A 27,634-nucleotide genomic window follows, 5' to 3' on the forward strand; every position below is an offset into this window, starting at 1 on the left:
GCATTAAACTTACATCTTCATTTATTTGTCCCACCCTTTCCATCTTATTCAAATCCTCTTGAAGATCCAAACCATTAGCATTATTACTAATAATCCTCCCAGGCTTCACATCATCTGCAGATAATTGAAACTCTCCCTGTACTCCTGTGATAATATCATCAGCATAAAACAGTAATGGTCCCATGACTGAATCTTGTGGAACTTCACTTGTAACCTTCCTGCTGCCTGATACTTCTCCCCCATATACAACTCTGATATCTGTCAGAGCCGATCACCAATCCAGTCCACTAATCTGATATCCAAACCAATATGATACAACTTAAAAATAAACTTGTTATGTGGTACCCTGTTAAATGTCTTGGAAAAATCCAAAAAATGACAGTGTATGCTTTACTCTCATCCACTGTGCTTGTTATTCTATTGTAAAAAAGGTAATCAGATTACTAAAACAAGAACATCCTTTAACAATCCATGCTAGCCTGCATAAATAATATTACCCTCACTGCCTAATTCTGTATGTGAATTCTTACCAATTTTTTTCAAAATCTAAACAGCTACAGTACAAACAGGCCTATAGTTTGATACCTCCATTCTACAAGTCTCCCCTCCAATATCATCAATAATATTCAGAGGCTTTGCAGATTTTCAATGTTGGTTAGATGTAGCCAATGTTTTAAAATCTGGAAAGGAATTTTCAGAGTTCCTATGTGAAACTTGTTGTAAATTATCATCCAGAATATGATCATCAGTAAAGTGGATGAAGTTCAGCTATAGGGTACAGCATGAAACTATCCAAAAACTGAAATTGTATAATCCTAGGCTTTCCCAGATTTACAAATTACCAAAAATGGACATAAACAGAACACATCCTTAATACCCATGGTGGACAGTATTGGTTTCCCCCACTTATAAAGTGGCCAAACACTTATCCTGGTCTCTCTCTCTATCTCTTCTCTCATTACAGGCCAAACTTCCCCTCGTGTTAAAAACTGTTCACTTCAAATCTTGCCTGTCAGACATGATTCTCAAAGATATAGACATTATGGTAAGTTTTGATGTAGCCTTCCTATTTACTCATATGCGTCTAAAAGAACCTCAAAACACATTCAGTATATCTTTCCCACTGACTGACATATCAGCCTTATTCACTTCATGCACTCTGGTTATTTTACTTGTCAGGAAAAAAAAAAAAAAAAAAAAAAACTCTGCAAGCAGATCAAAGGGACATTTATGGACCCCCCCCCCCCAGGTAGTCTTTTCATGGAACATTTTGAAGATTCTTCTGTAAAATCTGCCCTTATCAAACCACAATATGGCTATTCTATGTTGACAACATGTTCTTTGTTTATCCATGTGACTGGGATATGTTGAAAATGTTATTAGTCCACCTCAACAGCTGACCTGAGTCCATTTCCCTGTTGAAAAGGAAAGCAATAACTATCTGCCCTTCCTTAACACCCTCTGGTCATCTTGCTACCCATAAGAGCCTTGTCATTTACTTTCTCCAGAAAACCAATCCACACTGAAGGATGCATTCATCATTTTATAACATCATTACCCCTCCCAGCAATATGATGTTATCAAAATTTTAGCAAATATGACTAGAACAGTCTACTATAACTACACCACTAGCCTTGCCACTGAAATCAGTTGCATCCAGGACACTACTTTTTTTTAGCTCATGACATCTCCTTCACAAAAATAGCAGCAAACTCTCTGCACATCCAAATATCTGTCTTCCTTCCTCTACTCCCTCCCTCCCTCCCCCAACAAAAAATCTTTTGGCATTCCTTATAAACTACACTAATCCCCCCCCCCAGAAAAATGGAAGAAATTTTGTTGTCTTACAGCTTTTTTTTTTTCTACCAGGATGGTAGGAAAAACATCCTGGAGGAAGATAGGATATAGGAAAATTGTCTACACAATTAATAAAATGAATTAAAAGAGTTGACCATATTGAGACCTGATGAATAACATATTAATATGGCAGAAAATTGTTGATAGAATAACAATGTAAACACACTTATGATTTGCTATCATAGTACTGTGCATCTTCCTTTACAGTGGATTTCTGGAAATAATAATTATTTATATTTAATGTTATCTTACATGCTAGATTATTATAAGATATAATTCTGATTGAATGGTTTCAAAAAAGGAAAAAAAAAAAAAAACTAGGAGATTGTTATAGAACAGAAGAAAATGAATCGATGAATTTGTTAAATGATGGGAAAATCATGATCAAGAAGATATAAAAATACATAACTGGTATAAAATAATGATGCAGTTGGATTTACGTTAATTGCACATAGCTATTGAAGAAATTCATAAAAGAAGATTCCCATGGCTCTTTTTACCTAGTTATCTTTATGAAATTAAGTAATTTTGTAATTATTCATGAGTAATACTTTTAACTAATACTTGCATACTTTTAACCTTGTAATTATTGATCAGTATAGCTAACTTACTGGCATGAGACATATTTTATCTGAATGAAATAGTCCTGCATTTTTACTTTATTTTGAAGAAAGTCTTTTAAAGAAAACTACACTATAATTGTTTAGGTATTCCAATTTTGAATAAGTGTGGTTGATATTTGTTCTTTTCTTAAAGGCAGGGCATCTCAATATTGAATCCATAACAGTGAAATTAATGCGGGAAAGTGGACACAGGTATGTTACCTACTCAAAATATTTGTAGGGCATTGTTAAATAATCATACTGAAAATAAGTGGTATATCATAAGTTAATTTGTAGAATGACAGATGATTATCTAACATAATATTTTTCCTCTTGCTCTTGTCTTTTATTGTTGGCAAGCAGATAGATAATTGATAATATAGAAATTATGGAGACAAAAACACGTTAGAGCAATTACTTTAATTAAAACTAAAAAAAAAAAAAAGATCCTTGACATTTCAACTTCTATAACAAGGTCATCATCAAGAATACATACAAATGAACTAAAATACAAGCTACATCACAATACACATAATTAAACTAGAGCATAACTGCTTTCTTAACTGTGTCCACCATCCCAACCTCTGGTGAAGGAAAGAAAGAGGGGAAGAATAAAATTTAAATTAAAATGATTTAAAAAAATAAAAATGAAAAACTACATTGCTTGCTACTTGTTAACTTCTCTATAGTCATGTTATCTTTAGGTTATGCCCATTGGTTTGTTAAAGTTTTCTTGTATTGGAATTCTGCCATCTTGTTTTTTTTTTCTGTTGTTCTATAGCTGAATGCTATATGGAGTTTCCAGACTCTTGGAACTAATCCATCATTCTTGTTGAGATTGGGATGATGAATTAGCATCTGACAAGCTTCTCTAAATTTTCTTTCATAACAGATTTTGGTGCAGAATAGGAACTCTGTGCATTTCTAGTAAATTTTGTGACAAGATTGGAAAGGCTTGTTTTACCATAAGAAGGAAATTTAATGTGTCATTTGTTCTTTTTTCTTTTTTTTTTCTTATTGGGATTGTGTATAATGTTTTCCCTATGTATGATAAGTTACAGATTACTGAATATTGTATACTCTTGGATGGGCAAGATAGGGAAGAATTTGTAATGAAACCTGTGCCATTATAACATTTATTACACATATGTTCACAAGAATATAATTTTATCACTGCAAATATTTCAACCAGAAACTAACTGGTCATCATCACTTCATCAGCATGATCACAAGGTGGAGCTACGACAAAGCGTGTTAATCCTGTTTACAGAGATGAGCCATCTATTGCGTGGTTACATATAAATGAGATTATAATTAAAGCCTAAATTTAAAATGAAGTGATTTGAAATGAAATTAAATTTAATTACATAATGAAATGACGCAGCATTGTATTAAATAAAAAAAAAATAATAATTAAAATGGGAGAACATTATTGGTGCCATTTATGAGAACGAGACTCTCCCAAATCTTAGCAATAGGGGGAAAGTATAAAAATAAAATGTTGAGACTTTCAACAAAATTCTCACCAGACTGTAGGATTCTGCCTATATTTTTTATGATATCTGTGTTTGCCCTCCTGCTGTGTATGTATGCCTGCATGTATGTGCTTAGTGTATATTTTTGTGCCCATAAAGAAAGATGCCTTGGTGACTAAGGCAAAATCATAGCCTAATATCTAAATAAATTTAGTTAGTGATTATCTCTAGATATGTGTTTCCTCTTCTGAACAGCACCATGAGTGATAACTATTAATGTCTGAGCATGCATGCATGACAGATTACATCCTAGTCTATTTCTTGAATTTAGTAATATTGCTTGTTGAAGTTATCAATTTGAGGTGATGGTCTGCTGCAATTAGTTTATGTGCTGAATAAAATGAATTTTTAGTCCTTTATACTTCATACATTTGAGATGATCTGTGAACCCTTGTTTAGTATCTAGTCATTTCCAAGTATTTCTATATGCATGCATGCATGCACACATATACATTAGTCACTCTAATTACTTTCTCACAGACATTCTGTTTTTATCTTAAGTATTTTCATGGCTTCTCTTCTACTTAACTGGTCATTATCATTCCTCATCGTTTGTTTAAGATTATCAAACAATAAGCATCTACTGGTGACATTTATACACAGTTTATCTTCATACTTAACATATCAACTTATTCTCCTCTTTCTGCTCTTTCAAACAGCATTCCTCGTGATATTGTTTTTCTTCAAAGATTACAACTTTCACTTCAAGAAGCGATCATTTTCCTTCTTTCTTCTTAACCACACACACACACACAGCACTGTTGTGCAGCAGATGTCCAACCTTTTGTGTGAGATAGATATATAACAAAAACATTGCTGACATCCATTTATACTCCAAAGGGGGCAAGCAATTCCAGTTGTGTTCTTTCAAACAGCCTTCCTCATGGTGTTGTTTTTCTTCATTGATTACATGTACCTTTGGCTCGTCAAGAAACAACCACTTTCCTTCTTGTTCCTAAACCATATACAGACAACTCTATTGTGCTGTAGATATCCTGCCTCTTTATGTGAGGTTGATAGTTAACAAAAGGATGTCAGCTTTTTTTTTTTTTTTTTTTTAAATTTCCCAAAGGGGTAGGCAAATTCCATTTAGCCCTAACTAACTTTTGGAAACTTGATGTGTGTGAGGAGGGGAATCTCTACTCCTTAGCCAATCACAGATAGCTAACTGTCTGAAGATTGTGATTGATTTTAAATGGCATGAAGTAAGTATGACTGATAACTACTGCCATCTGATGGACCCTAACACTGTACGTTATTATCTGCAATAGTCAGTTCTGCAGTTGATTTTCTTGAGTTGTAGGATTAAACACCCAAGTTTCCGGAAGAAAAAATCTGCTTACCCATGATAGAGATTGACTAACTCAGAAAACAGTTAAAGAAAGCTTACAAAAGATTCACAGATATCTGACATTATTATATCAAATGTTAAAGCACAAAAACTTCTTGCTTGGCACTTAGAAATTGTTTTACTATGTTATTCTCATAGAGATAAGAATAAAGCATTGTGTATTGTGATTTATCAGTAATTAATTGCTCTGTAATTAGATCTCTGAGAGGATTTACGATCTTTCATAGGCAATAAAATAATTTCATTTTTGTTTAATGGAGTTAAAAATTGCCAATTATATTTAGTTACACTCTTTTTCTATATCTAAAATTAAACTATACTCTTATAAAATTAAATTACAATCTTATTCTATATCTAAAATTACACATTATTCAACAAAACCTGTTATGTTCTTATGGTTCTTTGATCAAACCATCTTAATTATTAATTACATTAATACTATGTTGGAAGTTTATTTTTCACTTGGTTAGAGTATAATAAATTTAGTTTAATCCTTTATCCAAGTGTGAGCAAACAAAGTTTGTGCCTGAAAGTATCTTCAGGAGTGGGATAAGGTGGTACAACATCAGGGCAACTCGTTGCAAAGGTGGAGCAAGCTACCAACACTCCTGTCTCAGTATCTCCTATAATGCAAAACACATCTCCTTGTGGATATGTCTAATGTTATGCATTAAGGGAAGGGCCACTACCCAGACTAGTTTCGACCTTTATTGAGGTCTCTTCAGTGGGAGCCAGGCCCAAGCTGAGATACCAGGCAGGTCATCTCTACCTATGATGCTGAAGAGTGGATACACTAACCACTCGGCCAACCAGGCTGGCAAGAAGAATATAAAATCAAAACCATTTCCAGCTTGGTATTCTTATATCAAGCAACAGAAGAAATTTTGAAAAGATTGAAAATTACTTGAAAGCATGATGAATGTCAGTTGGCTGTATGACAGAAGTTAGTGGAGCATTGTTTGGGGGTAGGAGACTGGGTTTATTCAAAGTAAACTGGTAATTAAATACACAGACATATAGAAAAAATTTAAACTTTTGTGAGACTTTCATTCTGGGATATCATCTTGTGACCCAGCTAGGATTGTAATGTACTACTATGGCACAGTGAAGATTGGAACCATGCTCTGATATCAGTTTTTGTCACTTTAAACCTCTAATTTATAAGGAGGCCAAGGTGGTTGTTAGTAGTCACTCAAAATTATCTGCCACCTTTTAGATATGAAAATTCTCGCCTTACTTCCTTGCAAGCATGAGCTAGAAATTAATTTAATATGAATTTTTATGTTAGACTCAAGATACAGAAAAGGAGACTTAGAAGTTATTTGTGGATGCTTTAATACCAAATGTTTAAAAAGAAATATTAATAATTGTGATTGTGAAACTATTAACAATAAACAATTGTGAAATGTTTAGTGATTATGAAATGTTTAGGCAAATTAGATGAGCATCTTTTTAAAAAGAAGGTGATCCTGATGGGAGACTTTAATTACAGGAATATACAGGGTGGCCATAAAATAACTTTCCCTCTTTGGAGGCATCTGTAGCTAAAACCAATAAACGGAATGAGACCAAATTTTATATTGAGACTTTTGAAGGCATGGGGAGATGATTTCTGCGAAAAAAAGATTTAGTACCAAAAGTTGCTGATAGGGGAAATTTGGGTGCTGGCAGAGCCGAAAACAAGCATTTAATTACATTAAAGGCAGATAAAATGGAATAATAGCATTTTGACAGTGTAAGTGACAGCCGCGTCACTCATTCCAGCTGGATGTGTGGCGTGTTACAATGATAATAATAATAATTAAACTAAAACAACAACTTGCGAGAGAGACAGAAATTAATGTAGTGATTGAACTCACAGGAAATAGTGTATTATTCATCAGAATCAGGGTCTCCTGGACCATACACACGATTTTCAATGTGCTGACCTTTCTTGTGTACAACAAATTGCATCCAGTGTGCGACATGCTCTACAGCTGAGCGTAAGGAGTCGGATTGGATGTTCATAACAGCCCGTTTTTGTGTTCTCTTTCAAGACATGCAAGTTGGGAATGCCACCAACATACACAACGGATTTCAAATATCCCCACAGCCAAAAGTCACATGGAGTGATATCCGGGGATCGATGCAACCATGCCGTCGGAAAGAATTGACTGATAATCCTCTCATTACTGAAATACTGGTGTAAAAGGCACTGTACTGAACGTTCAATGTGTGGCCATGCTCAATCTTGCATAAAAAATGTGGAGTCCAAACATAGTCTTTGCTGCAATTCAGGAATGACAAAATTTTCCAGCATTCATCGATAAATCTCTCCAGTAATGGAGCAGGTTACAGGACCTGTAGGGGTAATACGCTCAAAAAAGTATAGTCCTATTATGAAATCGACTGTGAAGCCACACCACACAGTTACTTTTGGAGAATGCAGTGGTACTTGCTGGATCGCTTGGGGATGTTCAGATGCCCAAATTCTGCAGATGTGTGTGTTGACCGACCCAGTGATAAAAATGAGCCTCATCACCCCACAATATTCTCCAAGGCCAGTCATTGTCGACCTCCATTCGGGCAGGAAACGTTAGTGTGAAGGTCATGTGCTTATCATAAACTGCGGTAGTTAGTGCTTGCACATGACTGAACTTATACGGATAGAAATGAAGCTTTTTCCGTAAGATTTTCCAGACTGTACCATAAGCCATATCAAGTTTGTGAGCTATGGCACAAGCGCTTGGACTAGTACTGGTCTCTGGGTCGTCGAACACCGCAGTAGCAATGTCTGCTACTATCTCTTTTTGTACTGCTTTCCGTCCTCTTCCAGGTCTGACTCCTAGTGATCCAGTTTTTTCAAACTTTTTAATCATAGCTCTCAGTACTACATAGGACCTGTACTTAATCATAACTGACATAGGACCTGTACGCAAGTTATGAAGCCTTCTAAATTCCTGAAGGACTGCTACAGCATTGCACTGTTTAAGGTAAAACAACGTAACAAGTAATGCACACTGAGGCAAGGTAGGATGCATATTGAGCACAATTCGTCAGTCATTCGAATAACTGCCTGAACGTTCCCAATCCCTTTTTAAGCGGAATTGGTGGCACTGTTGTCACATATGCACAGTAGGAAATTTGCATAATCCTTTTTACCTGTGTTTACTGCAAATATATGACCGCTATCAGCTCCACCAGCACCAAAATTTCCCCTATTGGCGACTTTTGGTACTTTTTTTTTTGTGGAATTCATCTCCCCATGCCTTCGAAAGTCTCAATATAAAATGTGGTTTTAGCTGCAGATACCTCCAAAGAGGGAAAGTTAATTTATGGCCACCCTGTAGAATGGAACAAGGACAGTGAGTTTGTTAAAATTCTGAGAGATAAATATTTAAGCAGCATGTGACTGAAGCAACTACAGGCTTTATTTTGGATTTGGTGATGACTTCACAAGATATAGTTGTTAATGAGGTGTTGACACTGCTGCCAGTTGGTGAGAGTGATCATGAGGTACTTTTTTGGGAAGTGATGAAACAAGAAAAGGTTACTGTGAAAAATGATACATGTGGAAGTATAAAGCTGGTGATTATAGGAAGCTCTGTAGTCGGTTAGCATCAGTATGTTGGATAGATGAGCTGAGCAGAAAAGATTTTGACAATGCATGGAAACTCACAAGGCAGTATCTGACGAAAGCAATGTATACCTGTATACCAAGAGTTAAGCAAGTAAATAGAGTAAGAGTAAAATGGACGAACAGTGAAATCAAGCAGGCTGTGCTGGAAAAGAAAATGCTTTGGAGGAGGTATAAGGCTGTAGAAATGGATGACATATTGCTATGTATTCTTAAGGAATGTACACCACAGTTGGCTGTGGCCTTGACTTGTGAGTAAGGTTCCTAGGAGTAGAAAGAAGGCAAAATAGTACCACTCTACAAACATTGTCCTAGACAGAAGTTTCCAATCATAGACTAGTCTGTATAACTGCAGTTATGGTCAAGATGTTGGAGAGATTGGTTAGGAATAGAATATAGGATTGGGTTGATGGACATAGCATTCTTTATAATGGTAAGCATACATTTGTAAAGGGTAAGTCCTGTTTTAGCAATTTACTTTCATTTTATGATATGGTAACGGGTTTGTTAGATAAGTGAGAATCATATACAATGATATTCTTGGACTTTGCAAAAGCATTTGATAGATTACCAAATAAGTTGGTGTACAAGCTGCAGAAGATGGGAATAGATAGTATATTGGTTAGATGGTTTGGAGATTGTCTCAAAAAAGGAGGGTAACCAGTGTCCTGTTCTTGGGCTCCTGCTGTTTAACTTGTTTTTAAATGATATATCATGTGGATTGAGGATCTTCATTTGTTTGCTGATGATGAAAAGTTGGAAAGAATTATAAGTAGCACTGCTGATGTTAATTCCCTTCAGGAAGATTTGAATAGGAGTGCTACTTGCACTCAGAAGTAGTTGAGTGCCTGGGGGAAAGAAATTTGTCAATTTTCTTTGGAGAGAAACCATTGTTAAAAGTTTTTTTAAGAAAAAGGAGTTCATTTTCAATTTCTGTTTCTTCTGTAAGTAATGATTTGGCTCGATGAGCTAAGGTGGAAATAATAACACATTTTTGTGGCGGATAGTGATGGGAGGAAGCATGAAGGTATCTATCAGTATGAATAGGCTTTCTAAAAATTGAGATTTTGATGCTCTCAGCACGTCTGGTAAGTTTGAGGTCTAAAAAGGGAAGGCAGTCATCTGATTCCAGTTCGAAGGTGAAAGAGATTTTTTCATGGCACTTGTTTAGGTGGTCTAAAAATAAATAGAGGTTATTGACACCATCTTCCCAGATGAGGAAAATATCATCAATATAGCAGTACCAGACTTTTGGTTTAAAGTGAAAGGAGTTAATGGCTTTTTCTTCAAAATCGTTGAGAAATATATCCGCGAGAATCGGAGAGAGTGGACTGCCCATAGCCAGACCTGAGTTTTGTAAGTAGATCTTATTATCATATTTGAAGTATCCTGACTTTATGCAATGGCAGAGAAGAGCAAAGAGTTTTTTGATAATTTGTTCTTGAGAAGATCGAGGACTTCTTGAGCAGGTACATTTGTAAAGAGAGAAACAATATCAAAACTGGCCATTAAATCTGTTTTTTTAAGTTTGATGTCCTTGATTTTAGAAACAAAATCTGCAGAGTTTTTAATATGTGAAGAGGAAATTCCAGAAAGATTTCTTAGAAAACTTGTGAGGTATTTGGAAAGATTATAAGTAGGAGAGTGTATGCCTTCAACTATAGGTCTGAGTGGGCAGTTAGTTTTGTGAATCTTGGGGAGACCAACAGTCGAGGTATTAAGGGATGAAGTGACCTAAGAGAAAGCCGAATGTTTCTTTGTAACTCTAAGGTGGTTTTTAATAAATTATTAGTTCTATTGTGTAGTTCCATCGTAGGGTCACTAGCAATTTCTGAGTAAGTATCACTATTTAAAAGTTCCAAGATTTTATTATGGTAATCAGACTTGTTTAAGATGACAGTTGCATTCCCTTTGTCTACTGGAAGGATAACTATGTTACTATTATCTTTCAAGGACTTGATAGCTCTCCTTTCAGAGTAAGAAATGTTGTCAGGTGGAGGTCTAGCTTTATTTATAGAGAAAATTGCTTCCATACGGAGGAGCTTAGCTTCTTTGTTTGGTAATAAAGAAGCTGCCTTTTCTATCTTTGTTAAGAGATGTTCTCTTGCGAGTTTTCTAAGAAATCTTTCTGGAATTTTACTCTGCCAAAACTTCGTTCTTTTCTGAGTCAACCAAAACACAACCAACTGCATTTTCCTGGTGTTTATAAAGTTATGTGCGACTGTAGTCGACCTTATTTTTGCGAGACAGATAAATCTATTTCACTTCGTCTTGAAGAACATAGACGTGACAGCTCCTACAGTAGAACACAAGTGAGCACCCTTTCCAGTCATGTTCTCTTCTGCACAAACTCTAACCTCAAAGAACGGCCACACCAAGTTTATTGGGACCGCACAACCAATTTATATATATGCAAGGATGAATTTGAAAGACGAATTCAAAGAAATAGTTCTGGATCCTTTACACTTGAACAACAATCTAAGCTACAATTTGCCTGATTCCCATAGCACAGTAATCCAATACTGGCACTCTGAAATTAGCTGTCACACACATTCAACTCATGCCAACAATAGCATGCGGTCACCTATTCAAATATGACTTTTATTATTCTGCTTCTTTTTATGAAGCTGGAAAGTTCATGTTTTTTACCTTGTTATTTTTATAAGTCATGTTATTTCTTACTCACCTGAAGAAGTCGGAACACCGATGAAACTTGTTGCGATTTATTAAAGTTTTTTATTATACTTTCTCGGATTCTAGTCAGTTAAATTTTAATTTTATAAATATATATATGTATACAGAAATTGACTCGGTTAAATAACATGTAAAATTATTAACTGACTTAAACACCAAGAAAAAATACAAGAGATTTAATAAGGTTTCACTACTAGTTTCATCAGAAATGCCGACTTCGTCAGTACTCCATGGTAGTATATTCACCTGACGAAGTCAGCATTTCCGATGTAACTAATAGTGAAACTTTATTAAATCTCTTATATTTTTTCTCAGTGTTTAAGTCAGTTAATAATTTTAAACATATATATATATATATTTATTTGTTATTTTGCTTATGAGCATTTATTCTAATAATAAATTTCTTTCAGTGGTGTTCAGTCCTATACATTTATCTTTTATTTATTGTTATCGTAACACAGGGTTTTTACTGTTCATGTGAAATCCATTGCAGCCAGCTTCAGGAATGATGTTATTAATGGAAATCCTTCTATGCAGTCACAGTTAGATGTACAGAGTTTAACCATAGCAAGCAGCCACAAGCAATTCACTATGTTAAGAATGATTATTCTTAGTTTAAAGGTATGTTTGTATTAAAATCATGTATTACTTATCTCAGGGAGATTTCATTCAGAATGAAAATTTCATCCTGTAATATTTATTAACACAAGTTTGAAGAAATATATAAACTTATGGGGACCACTACTGTGTTTGAGTAAATAACTTAAAATAAATTTAGTTATTCAGTGTTTTAATTTTCACTTCAAGATCATCTATAGTACAAATAGATCTAAACTACATCGTGTTGCAGCATCCTGCAGAAGATCCAATTTATGAGTGGTTAACTCTAGCATTGGCCTATGGTGGTGGAGTGGTGTGTGTGTGTATGTGAAAACTAAATAAAAAAACAAACAAACAAAACTGATTGCATCACTTACTTCTATACCTAGTCCTTATTAAATAGTTTTCTAACCATGTTTTAATAGAAGGATTAACTACTTTTCTGTCAGTTCTGTTTAAAGTTTCTAATTCATGATTAATAAGGCTCAGTTTTACTTGATAAATCTTATCATTTGTGTGCTTGTTTTTCTGAATAGCTGTTATACTGTTTTCTTTGTATTGGGTTAGTTTTAGGTGTACTTGATTGGCACATCTCTTGGCCACCTTGAAGATTTTTCAGTGGAGAGGAGGCAGGGGAAACCTGAGAAGAACTAACAAAACATTTTAATTTTAATTTTGTCTGAGATTTTTTTTTTCTTGCTTATTTCTGATGAAGTTCACTAGTTTTTGTTATCACTGTTTTTTATGAATACGTCACTAAATTAGGTCTGTTTTTTAGAGGGCTTGCTCATCAGAACTGATAGTCTCTCTCTCTGATAAGACAGAGATTATCTGTTTTGATTCTTACAAAAACAAGTTAACACCTAATTTTTGTAAGCATCTACATATTAGTTTTCAGTAGAGCTCTTAAGCTGCCTATCATTTAGAAAGGCATTTGAAAGTTAATACAGGAATAGAAGGAAGCAGGTTTCATTTCTCTTTTTTATATCCATAGTCTAGTTTTTTCTTCATGGTAATTATATTCTACTCTGCTGTTTAGGTCTCCAACAAGAAAAATCTTTTAATTTTTCATTAGAAGTTAAAAGTTTTTTCACTTGGTTATACTGTAAATTAAAGATGCCAAGAAATTATATACTTGGTTTAATCCTTTATCCAAGTGTAAGCAAACAAAGTTTGCTCCTGAAGTATTTTCAGAAATTATATACTTGGTTTAATCCTTTATCCAAGTGTAAGCAAACGAAGTTTGCTTCTGAAGTATTTTCAGGACTGGGGAAACTCGTGGCAAAGGTGGTATGACTTCACATCACTTGCCTTAGTATCCCATAATGCAAAACACATCTCCATGCGGACATGTATAATGCTATGCATTATGAGAAGGGTCACACATACTAAGGCAAGTGATATGAAGTCATACCACCTTTACCATGCGTTGCCCCAGTCCTGAAAATACTTCAGGCGCAAACTTTGTTTGCTTACTCTTGGATGAAGGATTAAATCAAGTATATAATTTCTCGGTATCTTTAATTTATAGTATAACCAAGTGAAAAAAACTTCTAACATCTTTCTCTAATCCAGAGTAATTTAATAATAAGGTGTGACACCTTTTGGCAACTGGCATATGGAAATATGACTTCTGAATTACTTCAACCTTAGTATCACTTCTGGGTCTGGCTCTCACTGAAGAGACTTCAATAAAGGTTGAAACCGGTCTGGGCAGTGACCCTTCTCATAGTGCATAGCATTATACATGTCTGCAAGGAGATGTGCTTTGCATTATGGGATACTAAGGCAAGTCTTAGCTTCCTTATATGAGTTGCCCCAGTCCTGAAAATACCTCAGGTGCAAACTTTGTTTGCTTACACTTAGATAAAGGATTAAACCACGTATATAGTTTCTTGGTATCTTTAATTTACTTTTAATTTTTCTTTACTTGAAACTGACTGCCATTCAGGGTGTATCTTCATGTCTAGCATTTATACTATAACTACAACTTCCTTTTCTCGATTGTTGTTGTTTGAATATAACATCTTTATGGTCATTATTTAGCAGCATGTCACTTGTTTTTTAATTTTCATTTCAGTAGCCGAAATTATGTTAATGTCAGTGTGATACTTCTCTAATTCTTATACTATTTCACTTATTTTTTCATTGACACTTATGGTGAAGGTGTCTTGTTTACAATTCCATCGAGGTGGTTCTGCTATCTGAATTTTCCCTATTCACCCTGATTTTCTGATGAAAGCAATAAGTACTTTAACTTTGGTGATGACCCATCTGGCATGTTATTTCATCGTGCTATTTTCTTGCGATTATTAATTCATTGAATACAGATTTTAGTTTGGTTGGTTAACTTTCAAATCTTAGCCTGTCCTCATTTATGTTCGGGTAGATATGTAATAACATGATGCATCATGAGAAGGGAAGGATTGCACATCATGAAGCTTTGGCCAATTCTCTGCTTTGTTTACAGGCTGTAAGCAGGTCTCCTCTTGGCTATCTAATTTTACCTCTCAATCAAGCAACTTCTGATCAGGTATATACTTTTTATGATCATCATACCCATGGTAAGTCCTGAAAGTTTCTGGTATATTGGTACCTTGTTGGTGGTGGTGTGTGTGTGTGGGGGGGGGGGGATATTGATAATTCAGGAATCCTGTTCTATTATATATTAAAATATCATTATCCAAGAATGTCATCTTGAAATTTTTTTGAATATTACACACGAGAGGTACAAGACTCTATAGTGCATCAGTGCTGTGTTTGAGGTGTAGATAAAGATTGAGAAAGAATTTGTTCATTTCTTCCGTCTTTTTCACTAATACAACTAAGTCACTAATTTTGGTAGCAGTTGATCTCCCTTAATCATAGTTTCACTATACGAGGTAGGTTCCAAAAGTTTCCAGTCTGAAATGCAAAATTTGTGCAGATTTTAAAATGCCATGAAAGATAGCACCATGTATGGGGAGCTTAGTGTACCAGTTTCAACTCTCTACCTGCATAATTCAGTTGGTGGCACTCGTTTGACTAACACGTGGTACAATAAGTGGCTATAATATTAAAAATCTAGTACCATGCTGTGATAAAGTTTTTCACCAAAGAAGGGCTTTCTCCAAGTGCTCTCAAACAGCGATTGGATGGTATTTATGGGGAAGCTTCTCCTTCGTATTCCACTGTGAAGGAATGGACTAAACAGTTTCACCTAGGAAGAGAGAGCATCGAAGATGATCCACCTGATGGTCGGCCTGTGGAAGTGATGACTGAGGAAAATGTCTCTTGAGGAGGAAGTGCTCGATACAAATGGCTGAAGCTCGAAGAAATCTCAGTAAGGTTGGGCTTTCTATAACAACTGTTTTTAACATCATTCATGAGAAGCTTCACATGAAGAAGATCACTGCAAGATGGGTGCCCTGACTTCTCTCTCTCTTCAATTCAGAAGGAGCACCATGTGACCTGTTCCCACAAGTTTTTAGAGCTTTGCCAAGGGAATCAGAGAGAAATGCTGGAATCCATTGTCACTGGAAATGAAATCTTGGTCCTTTATTATGATCCTCTTTCCAAAAGGAGTGGTGCAAACCAGGTGAAGCACCGCCGATAAAAGCCAAGGTTACTCAGTTCACCAAGAAGATCATAGCAACAGTCTTTTGGGATTTACGGGAAATTCTCTTGATTGGCTTCAAGGAAAGGAATGCCGCTGTGAATGTAGAATGTTATGCTTCACTCCTGCACAAACTGCATGTTGCCATAAAGGAGAAGAGATGAGGAATGCTGAGTCATGGTGTTTGCTTGCTTCACGACAATGCTTCAGTCCATACGGCTATTGGTGCAAAGGCTGCAATGAAGGACTGTGGCTTCCAGGAGATTGAACACCCATCCTACAGCCCAGATCTAGCACTCAGTGACTATTACCTCTTCTCGAAACTGAAGAAATATCTTCAAGGAAGAAAATATGCAGATGACAGTGAGATGAAAGATGCAGTTTTAGGTCATTTTGCAGACAAAAGTGCAGACTATTTTTTCAAGATCATAGAAATGTTAATTCAAAGATGTGAAAAGTGTGATGAAGTAAAGGGAGATTACGGTGAAAAGTGACACATTTGTTTTCTTTATCACCTCTAAAAGTTAGTCAGGCCAGAAACTTATGGACCCACCCTTGTAATTAACATTTCTGTCTTTCACACTGAAGTAAATAAAACTGTCAGAACTCTTTTTATGCATACATGAAAAATGCACAGGCCAGGATAGGACAGTAGGCCATCATTATACAATTGCTTCCATCATTATTTCTCTTCAGCTCTCTTAAAATAACATTATTCTAGATAATTGAACTCAATAGTTATTACTATAATTGTGTGTGTGCTAAGGCTGAAATATATTGCAGTGAACTTTAATGTACTTTGTTCCTGTTTGTATGTACAAATATGTGTGTACTTCAGATGATGACCTTAATATGAGGATTTTTATATTTGTATTAAGGTCTTCTGCTTCATAAAATTAATTTGAGAGATTTCCTTTTGTTTATTATAATTATAAAAATTAATCTTTCACACTTTGACTATTACTTAATTGTTTTACAAATGAATATATGTTATTGACAAGCAACTATCAGTCTACCCAACTGAACTTATTAATGGCAGCAAAATTGGATGAAGAATAATTGTTCTTTAGACCAAGTTCTTTATAATGCCTTTTCTCAACATATATATTTTTTAACTCTATGACTTTATCTATGACTACACAGAAATTCTTCATCCCACATATATATTTTCTTTCACACACTTGCTTGAAGATTGTCTTACCTTTGGAATTTTAGATTACAAGTATAATCACAAATTCTGTTTTATTAGTTAAAACAATTTTTCTAAATGTTTTACAAAAAAAAAAAAAATGCAAAAAACAATAGGGTTCACTTCATTTGAACTATTTTGCAAATTATTTAACTCCTTCACTTGTTTCTGAATAGTAATAATTCATCTATGATATCATTATGTCTCTGAGACAGAAGAACACTTTTATTTCCCTCCTAATAGCAGAATAGAATGCCTCTTGAGTTTCTTTCTGGAACAGACCATTTATTAATCCATCAGCTATAAGATTGAATTCACTATTACTTAAAAATTCATTTTCAGAATCACCTGTTAACATATTCCGGTCAAAATCATATACAATTATATATTTGGCTTAATCCTTTATCCAAGTGTAAACAAACAAAGTTTGCACCTGAAGTATTTTCAGGACTAGGGCAACTCGTGGTGAAGGTGGTATAAGTTCTCATCACTTGGCTTAGTATCCCATAATGCATATCAAGTGATGAGAACTTATACCACCTTTGTCACAAGTTGCCCTAGTCCTGAAAATACTTCAGGCACAAACTTTGTTTGCTTACACTGGATAAAGGATTAAATCAAATATAATTGGAGCATAGCCAAGTGAAAAAACTTCCATCAACTCATCTCTAATCCAGAGAATTTTAATAATAAGGTGTGACACCTTTTGGCAACTGGCATATGGAAATTTGACTTCTCCATTACTTTCACCACCTCTGGGTCTGACTCCCACTGATGAGACCTCAATAAAAGTCGAAACCGGTCTGGGTAGTGACCTTTCCCTTAATGCATATTCCCTTAATTTTATGTCCACAAGGATATATGCTTTGCATTATGGGATACTAAGGTAAATGATGAGAACTTATATCACCTTTGCCATGAGTTGCCCTAGTCCTGAAACTACTTAAGGCGCAAACTTTGTTTGCTTACACTTAGATAAAGGATTAAACCAAATATATAATTGGAGCATAGCCAAGTGAAAAAACTTCCATCAAAATCTTATACAAACTTCCAAAACAAATCTTCTGTTTTTTATTTTCTGTACATCAGTTATTTGGATTTTTGAAACTCTCTGAGTCCAGCTATCAATCTCCAATGAATCTCATTGCTGCACAGCATGCAAGAAGTTAATGTTAGTTGCCATGCTGTCATTAGCTAAACAAGAATGTCTTTACAGCAAACAATGGTATTATGGTACAATTAATAATTCCATGCATTAAATAAATCCTATATTAAATATATTCCATTATAATGATAACAAATATAAAATCGCTGAAGTATGATTTAATATAAAACACCTTCCCGTTATATACTAATGTAATTCAATTATAATCACATGCAGTGAGTTTAATTCAGTTACAATTATAACTGAATTCAATTACAGTTTAATTGTAATTTAATTATTGGATGTAATTATAATTGAATTATTCAGTAATACTGTTGAATTATTGAATATTTAATAATTATCTTGTTGGGACATTTATTTTCTCTCTACAAATGCTCCACTTTAAATTAGAAAATGGAACTTTCTGATAAACATATTGTTTAAGGGCTTTATTCTTAATATATTTCTATATTCAAATAATTGATATATTACATTTTATTAACAGATTCAGAGAAAAATTATTGAAATGGGAATTGATCTCTCATCTTTTCATCTTTCATATGAAAATGAAGAATTGTACTATTGGCTTGGTCTATTTCCTTCATCTTTTGCTGAAAGCAAGGAAGTAAAAGAAAGTCTTCATATAACTAATCAAAATAGGTAATTGCAGAAATTATTTTTTAATATTTATACAGCCAACTCCTTTAATGAAGTTGATTTTAATTTGAGTAGTTCAATATAAATTTGCTACAGTAAGATTCTTTAGAATAGTATTGCTATTTTGGTGAAGTCTGTTTGAAAGTTTGTTACTTTCACTGTGAATTTCAATATATGAAGCACCCACCAATTAATGGTTATTGCCATATTTGGAAGTGAATGGATTTAGTTTTTTAACTGTAAGATTTATCACTTTTCATTGTTATTTTGATTAGTGCATTATAAAATTTTATTGAGCAAAATGCAGTCAGCATCAAGGTGAAGTCTGGATACATTCTTTTGTATCTTGACACATTTTGTGTAGACGATTCATTTTGGTTTGAAATGTTGCATTCAAAGTTTGATTCAACACAATTGAAACATGACTTGAAAATACTTGTTAGTGAATTTTTAACCAGCATCTGATATCTCTCTCTCTCTTTGTTAATTCCTCATGTTAAAACAATATACCCATTGGCAACTCTTCAGAAGAACAAGTAAACAAAGTTCACTGGTAGAGAGGCTTACCTCTCTACCAGTGGACTTGAAGGTAATTCCATGGCATGATTGTGCAACCAATTTTAGAAATTTTACAGATGTCTGATGAGCAGTATATTCTTTAGCATTAATGTGATAAGGTTGTTTCTGATTATTTCAGGTTGGATCTTTTCTTTGTACATTTGTTTTTCTTTCTCAAAGTCTCGCAATTTTTTTTTGCTCTTATTCTTGTTTATAATCTCATCTATCACAATAATGCTCTTTGCTATCCCAAAAGATGGTTACCAAGAGGTTTGAACCTGACTTTAGATTATTATTATTATGTGACACCTCCAAGGAGTCTGAGGACTCATCGAGGGAGGGCACTTACTCTACAACTCTCCGTCTCCATCATTCAATCCACCAACTACATCGAACTGCATCATCTACACCAGCGCCATCTACTGCTGACCACCACCAAAGTATTTTCACATACAATAGCAAACATCCATGCCAACAGTGGGATTCGAACCTGCAGCCTTTTGGCTGGAGAGCGGATACGCTAACCACTTGGCCAACCAGGCCAGCTAACTTTGAAAGCTTCGGTGGGATGGGTTAGTTTTGTTCCTGGATTTATTTCCTCTCACTTTTTTAATATGTGTAATTTTTTTTTATTTATTTTTAGCTATTCTGGAAACCCTGCTCTACAAATCAAATATGAAACTTTTTCCAGCCACTTCAGACCTCTTGTAAGTGGCAAGAAAGTTTCACATTGAGCGATTAAAATTCATGGTGGGGTGTTTATGCTAACCAGTTAGCCAGCATTTTTGCTCATAGTGGCTTATGTCTTATCACTAGAAATTGCACCATTTGAAAAAATTATGACTTCTATTGGCTCTATTCTTATAAAAGATCTTGCATCACTCTCTCTTTCTCATTAAAAGTCATTGTGCACTGAATCAAAATGATAGTCCTCTTTTTATATATATAATCACATCTGTTAAAATGTACATATCACGTTCTGCCTTTATAGTAGCTAGTTACGATAAAGGTAGAATGTGCCTTAGTAGACACTCCATATAAATAGTGAGTTGAGGTATATGTTAGCAGATATTTCTTAAATCCCTCAATATAATTTAAGAAAGGTAAGTAGCAAAAGGAGAAAAACTAACAGAGCACTGAATCAGATAAGATATTGCATAATGATAATCAGGCAGGTAACATCAGTTATACAAAGGGTATTATATGGTATGTAGATTAAATTATTATTATTACCCAAGACCCCCATGGAATCAAAGACTCAATTAAATTATAAAGCATGATTGATGACAATGTTACTACTTTGAGTTTTCTAGGTGCAAAAATCATAAATTTAATGAATGCAATTCAAAAAACTAATGGTAGTTTCAGTTTTTTTAGTGATAAATACAGTATCCAAGATAATATGAAAGGATTGCTGGCCAAAGTGAGAAAGTAAAAATCAGTAGATTACCATGATATCAGCACTGAATTAAGGAGAAGGGACAAATGATTCAGTGCATAGGCTGTGTAGAAAGAATGCTGCAGGTTTTTGGATGTGTTTGGTATCAGATGTATAAATTATTTATTGGTATGAAACCTAATATGGAGAGTCAGGGAAACTAGATTATGATGGGTGGAATGGTGAGAATCTATGCATACGAACAACTAAGTTATGCAACTATGTTAATCACAGCAGTATGTTTAATTATGGAGGGGGATTCTGGTTTGGACTAATGTTTGTGCAAGGATGTCTGTGTAAGTGAAGTATTAGATATGAATAGGGATCTGAAAATTGTCTTACTGGGTCATGCAGTCTACAGATGTAAATATACAGAAAAGTAGGAAGGTAACTTCTGGCTGCACACAAATGCCAGGAGTATTAGGAACAAAGGGGTTGAGTCAGGGAAACTAGATTATGATGAGAGAGATGATAGAGAGAGAGGTATGAGACTAATCAGAAGTAAGACAGAGTATATGTGTTGCAACGTGGATGGCAGCCAAGAGACAGATCTGGAGCTGGAAGGAAATGTCATCAGGAAGGTCAGTGACTTTTAGATACTTAGGTTCAACAATGAAAGAGGATGGTGAGGCTGAGAAGGAAGTGGGATGCAGGATACAAGCAGGATGGAGGAACTGGCTGGAGTGCTATGCGATAAGATGGTGCCTATCAATCTAAAAGGCAAAATCCACAGACAGTAGTGATACCAGCTATGACGTATGCTATGGAAACTGTGACCCTGAGGAAAAATAACATCAGCAGGATGGAGGTAGTGGAGATGAGAATGCTTAGATGGATGTGCGGTGTTACCAGAAAGGATCATCTGAGAAATGACTATGTAAGGGGAATGATGAACGTTACGAACTTACAAGCAAAGATACAGGAGGCAAGGTTGAGATGGTTTGGTCATGTGAGGAGGAGTGAGGAAGAGTATGTGGGAAGAAAGGTCATGCAGATGGATGTGCAGGAGAGGAGGAAGCACGGATGGCCAAAGAAGAGATGGAGGGAGATGGTGGAGGAGGACTTGAAGATGAAGAACTTGGATGTGGTTGCAGCCCAAGACAGGAAGTTTTGGAGGAGACTCACCACAAACAGCAACCCTACTTGAGTGGGAAAAGCTGCAGAAGAAGAAGGAAAATTAAGTTCTAGTTTCATATTGATAACTAGAAAAACTTAGCACATTGCAGGCATAATTAAATGAAGCCCTGCTGGTAGAAGGAATGGTAGATTCTTCTGATACCATTATTTGGTTCTGCTCAGGTTTATGGCTTGCCATTTTCACTTACTCAGGTTGCTCATGGATGTCAAGCAAATCAGACATTCATGATTATTTAGCAAGTGTATGAAGAGATTGTGTCATGATAGTTATGAAATTGATTTGATCATTAATTGTAATTTGTTGAATTTGTGTAATCATACATAAACTAATTGAAGTTAGTTTAACAGTAGTTTGAATTTGCTGAACTAGGCTGTACTAAAAGGTCTTAGTAAAAAATGATAGTGAAGATAAGATAACAAATATAGAAAATTCATTTTTAATGATTAGGATTGGAAAAATTGTGGAATGATGTGGAATAATGATCATTAACATGTTACAAAAGCTAAATGTATGTAACTTTAAGAATCAAATAGTTGTTGCTAGCTTTGTTGGCCAAGTGGATAATGTATCTGCCCTACATTTAGCAAACTATTGATGTTCAGATGTTACTGTAAGACACGGATGATGGGAAATGTCTTACAGTAGATGCATTTAATTTACCCCTCTTAGATAACTGGTGGGCAAAGTCTGACTGTCACCACCTTGTGGTGCCCTCTGGATTATTTAGCGACAGCAGCATTTCTTTTTTTCCCCGTCATGGAGACAAATTTCAGTGATTATATCTATGCTGCCGCGTACGGGGCAGCCGACGCGACTCTTGATTTGGAAATGATGTCAGAGTTGAGAAATGAGCAAATCATTCCACCCATTACAAGAAATATTAATATCATCCAATGTAATTTAAATGGTATCGTTACTTCAGCAAGCAAAGAAAAACTAAATGAACTATTACTAATAGTTGACAAACATGATGCTGATATTATCTGCATCCAGGAAACCAAACTTCGACAAACCAGCAGACTAAACATTAAAAACTATGATATCATACGACAAGATAGGCCTACTGACCAAAATGGAAGAGGGCTTCTGACACTAATTTGAAACTTATCATATAAAGTTGTTGAACTAGACATAGTAGCAGAAGGAATTGAAATACAAGGAATCCAAATGCTGGAACCAAGTAAAAAGCCATTAAACATATTCAGTTGTTATCATCCTCCTGACAAATCTGGACCAATCTTTCCATCCTATCCCATCTTATTGAAGAAAACTCTATTATCTTAGGATTCATGAATAGCAAACACCCGTTATGGGGTTCTGAGGAAATAAACCCAAGAGGAGAAAACCTGAGTAATTTCTTAGATGAAACAGGACTAATAACTCTCAACACTGGAGAACCCATTTATCTGTCTCATTCCTATGGTACAAAAGATGCTCTAGATATTACTGCGGTGTCTCCAGATCTTCACGACAAAGCTATTTGGTCTGTTTTGGAACCAGTAGGAAGCTGCCATACCCCAATATTAATCAATCTGAACCCCAAAATGACTAGAACCCACCCAAAAAAGAAAATATCATTGGAACTTCCAGAAGACAAATTGAGAGAAATACAAGGATGAAATAAGTAAAATGCTGAAAGATCACACATACATGATGACTTAGACAAAGACTACATAACTTGGAAGAACACTATCCTAAATGCATCAAAGAAAAGTATCCCAAAGGACTACAGGAGAAAAGTTATTTCAAACTACACAAAGGTTCACCAGGAATTTGCCAGTAAAATAACTAAACAAAATGAATTATTTAACATCTTAAATATTGGAAGCTCTCCAGAAACCAGGATCGAGTACAACAAGATAAATGCTGAAATTAAACAAAAATATATATTACAAAGAACTAGGTGGCAAGAATTTTGCCACAACTTAAATCCAAATTAAATCCAAATCCAACTTAAATCCACTTCGGATACCAAACTTTGGAAACTTACTGCTAATTTACAAAGAGATCTACCTAAGGTAAGTGAGACTATCATGCTAAAAGATCCAGATGGAAATATCAAAATTGGAGAGAGGGAGATCACAAAATACCTTGGCCTTTCATTTTCAAAATATAAGCAAACTAGAGATGAATACTAGGAAAGACCATCAAATATCAAAACAGGCTCGACAGCAGAAAAATGCTGCAAATTTCCCAAAATATAAAAACAAATTATTCTGGGATCTATTTCCAATCTCTGAATTGAGAGAGATACCTTGGAGAGACTAGATATAAATAAATCATGTGGACCAGATAACATACAAAGAATTATTATGAAACATCTTCCTTCCCTAGCCCTAGATTGGCTACTTCACCTATACAACAATAGCCTAAAACAAGGAAAAGCTCCAAAAGACTGGAAGACAGCCACAATTATACCAATCTTAAAAGCCTAATAAACCTCAAGGCCAACTAGAAAGTTATAGACCAATTTCACTGACTTCAATTCCAGGAAATTGATGGAAAGAATGATACTCCAATGTTTGAATTACTATCTAAACAAAAATAGTATACTACTACATTTTCATGCTGTCTTTAGAAGAAATCACTCAACAGCTGATCAGCTTTTCTACTTAACCCAGACAATTCAAGATAACTTCCACACCAAACCTACCAAATCCACTATTGCAGCTTTTATAGATTTTAGCGATGCCTTTGACAAGGTGTGGAGGCAGAAACTCTATTCCAAACTTTATCATATTGGAATAGAAGGGAAAGTTCTAAACTGGATTTATGACTTTCTAAGAAATAGAACAAATTGAGTTAGAATAAATAATACATTTTCCAAGAAAGTGAAAATAAGACAGGGACTCCCTCAAGGTAGCATTTTGAGCCCACTCCATTTTTCCATCTACTTAAACGACTTAGATAAAAATATAAATAAAGAAACAAAGATAGCTGTGTTTGCTGATGATTTGGTCCTGTTCTCAGCTCACAACAACCTAGAAACAGCAGAAGGTCACTTAAACAAAGCCATTGAAAGTTTATCTACATACTGTGAAAACCAAAAAATCAAAATTAACCCTACTAAATCAGAAATTTGTGTTTTACCATTAATAACCACCTCAGAAAGTGGAGACCAGAGTTTAAGCTAAACAGTCAACTAATTACATTTAATGAAAACCCCAAATACCTTGGAGTTACTCTGAATCCATCACTAAGCTTCAATAAACATATCAACAATGTTGCATTCAGAGCAAAAAGAAGACTAAATATCATGAAAAGTATCTCAGGTAAAGAGTGGGGAGCTGATGCTAAAACCTTAAAAGTCACATGCACCTCTATTATCTGACCCATAATGGAATGTGCTTCGTCTATCTGGATGCAAATATCACAAACCAGTTTAGACAAGCTTATAAAAATTCAGAAAAATGCAGATAGAATCATATGTGGACTAAGGAATACAACTCCTGGAAAAATAGCAGAATTCAAATTCCTTTAAAAATTAGGTGGCAAGAAAATCTTACTAAATTTGTAGGAAAAAAAGCCAACGTTGCACATCTTAGAACCAGTAAACTTTTTAAAAATTGACAACCAACAAACAGAATAAAGAAAAAATCAACAATGCATGAAATCATGGAAAATGAAATTCCCTTGGATTGTCCAAATAAAATAGCCAACTACCCAGCATTTCCTCCAAATCAAGACAGGAAAAATATAGTTATCAATTTTGAAAAATAGGGAAACATGAGAAAAAAAGCCTAGAAAACCCTGAAATCTTGAGATCATTAGCTCTTTCAAAAATAATGTTATATGGACCTGACTCAGTAAAGATCTACACAGATGGCTCCAAAAATCCAAATGGCAATTCTGGGAGTGGTGTACTCATCTATGGCTCTCAAAATATAGAACTAAAAACAACTAACAATATAGGATGCAACTCATATCATGCAAATTAATAGCCATTAACACAGCACTTCAACATTTGGATAAACAAAACCCAAAGGAATTTATATTTTTCACAGATTCCTTAGCAGCCCTTCAAGCTATTAAGAACTGCTACACTAGCCATCAAAAAATACTTAGACATAGCAAAATACATAAACAAACTACATAAGGATTCCAAAATAATTTTCCAATGGATTCCATCCCATGTGGGATTAAAGGGAAATGAAATTGCAGATGAAGTAGCAAAAATGGCTGCAACATCAAAATACCACAGATTTTGACCTTTTTAAAACCACTCAAAAAGAAAGCATAAGATGAATGATTCTCCAGGACATGACTCACCAGTGATATTCAGCAGAAAAACCAGGAGCTACCATCAACTCCAAGTTTAATCGCTGTGCCACTTCCATGATCTCTCACCTCAAGACTGGCTACACAAGACCAATCAAGTTTAGCAATGGCATAAAAGTCTTTCCCCATCTGCAAAATCTGTAACATCGAGGAAGCATCGCCAATGCATTTACTAAATTGTATGAATATTTCCAAATGTGAACTCTATAACAACCCAGAAAAGGTGCTGTATAAAATACATGAATTTGACTTCTATGATCTGGTGTAATAATACCATGGGATAATAAAAATAAATAAAAAATAACTGGTTTTCTCCTGCTGAGACCATACCCTTCTTCTAGAATGTCTGAAGTTGCTTGAATAAGTTCTTTTTTATCTCTAGAGTAGGATTCTTAGATTATCAGAATCCCTACTCTAGAGTTACTTTAGTTATTCCACTCTACACACAGCACTAGCATATAATAATTTCATTTCATAGCCTTTTATGGGTGAGATTCACATCTGGTTGGCTGAGTGATTAGCATATATTCTTTCTCTAATCAACATGTTGCAGGTTCAAATTCTGTTGTGGGCATGTATGTTTTGTGATTGTCTTTAGATAGGAGATGAATTTCATTGCCTAGCATGAAACCATTTCCCTACTTATGGAAGTCTTCAAGTGGCTTGAAAAGTTCCATGTTTGGTTTCCGGGCCAGGCTAAAAAAAAAAACACTGGTTTTTATGTTGTTGTTTTTTTTTACCTGTCCCAGAAACCAAACATGGAACTTTTCAAACCACTTCAAACTCCAATAAGGGGAAAGACTCCCCAGAAAGAGAGAACGATACTGAAATATCGACATCAAGGGAGAAGGAATAGAGGATCGCCTTTGAAAAGATGGGAAGAGACTATAACAGGTCACTAGGCCTATTACTGGAAAGGAAGAAGGGGGTTGTGTGTGTGTATGAAAAAATACAAAAAAAAATCCTTAACTCACCAGTCTTTTGTGGGTGGGAACCACATAACAAAAAAAGAACGCTGGCAGACAGATTAATTAAACTTTGATATATAACAGTCTTAATTAGTATATATTCACTCAGTTGGCCTGTATGTGGAGTAGAAAATCTTATGCTTTTTTTTGATGACAGTAGAGATTAATTACTCAGTTTGTAGTTTATATGCTATTCTTTCCCCCCTAGCAATGAGTTAGCATGTCTTGCAAATATGACTGTGGAGATTCAGTTGGTTTTTTTTCCAAAAACTTGAAAATAATCACATTTGATAGTAGCAGTTATTAAATGTGACCCCTATTGATGAATTGTATAAATGAATTGTTTATTGTGATCCCTAATGATGGCAATGTAACATTGCCAAAAATAGGAATTTAAGTTTCCTGATGGAAGAC

At 34.9% G+C, this 27,634-nt stretch overlaps 1 protein-coding gene across 1 annotated transcript in view; it reads left to right on the forward strand.

Moving 5' to 3' along the window:
- Positions 1-27,634, forward strand: part of hob (bridge-like lipid transfer protein family member hobbit) — an 844,941-nt gene that overhangs the window by 137,263 nt on the left and 680,044 nt on the right. The window contains exons 10-12 of the mRNA XM_090409957.1: positions 2,614-2,672; positions 12,117-12,276; positions 18,689-18,843. Of these exons, the coding sequence (XP_090266083.1) occupies positions 2,614-2,672; positions 12,117-12,276; positions 18,689-18,843 (374 nt within the window). The remainder of the gene's footprint in view (positions 1-2,613; positions 2,673-12,116; positions 12,277-18,688; positions 18,844-27,634) is intronic.

This window comes from Typopeltis vanoorti, chromosome 20 (genome assembly GCF_054136105.1).
Source record: "Typopeltis vanoorti isolate ZY-2024b chromosome 20, IOZ_Tvanoo_1.0, whole genome shotgun sequence".
In the NCBI taxonomy this organism is placed as follows: domain Eukaryota; kingdom Metazoa; phylum Arthropoda; class Arachnida; order Uropygi; family Thelyphonidae; genus Typopeltis; species Typopeltis vanoorti.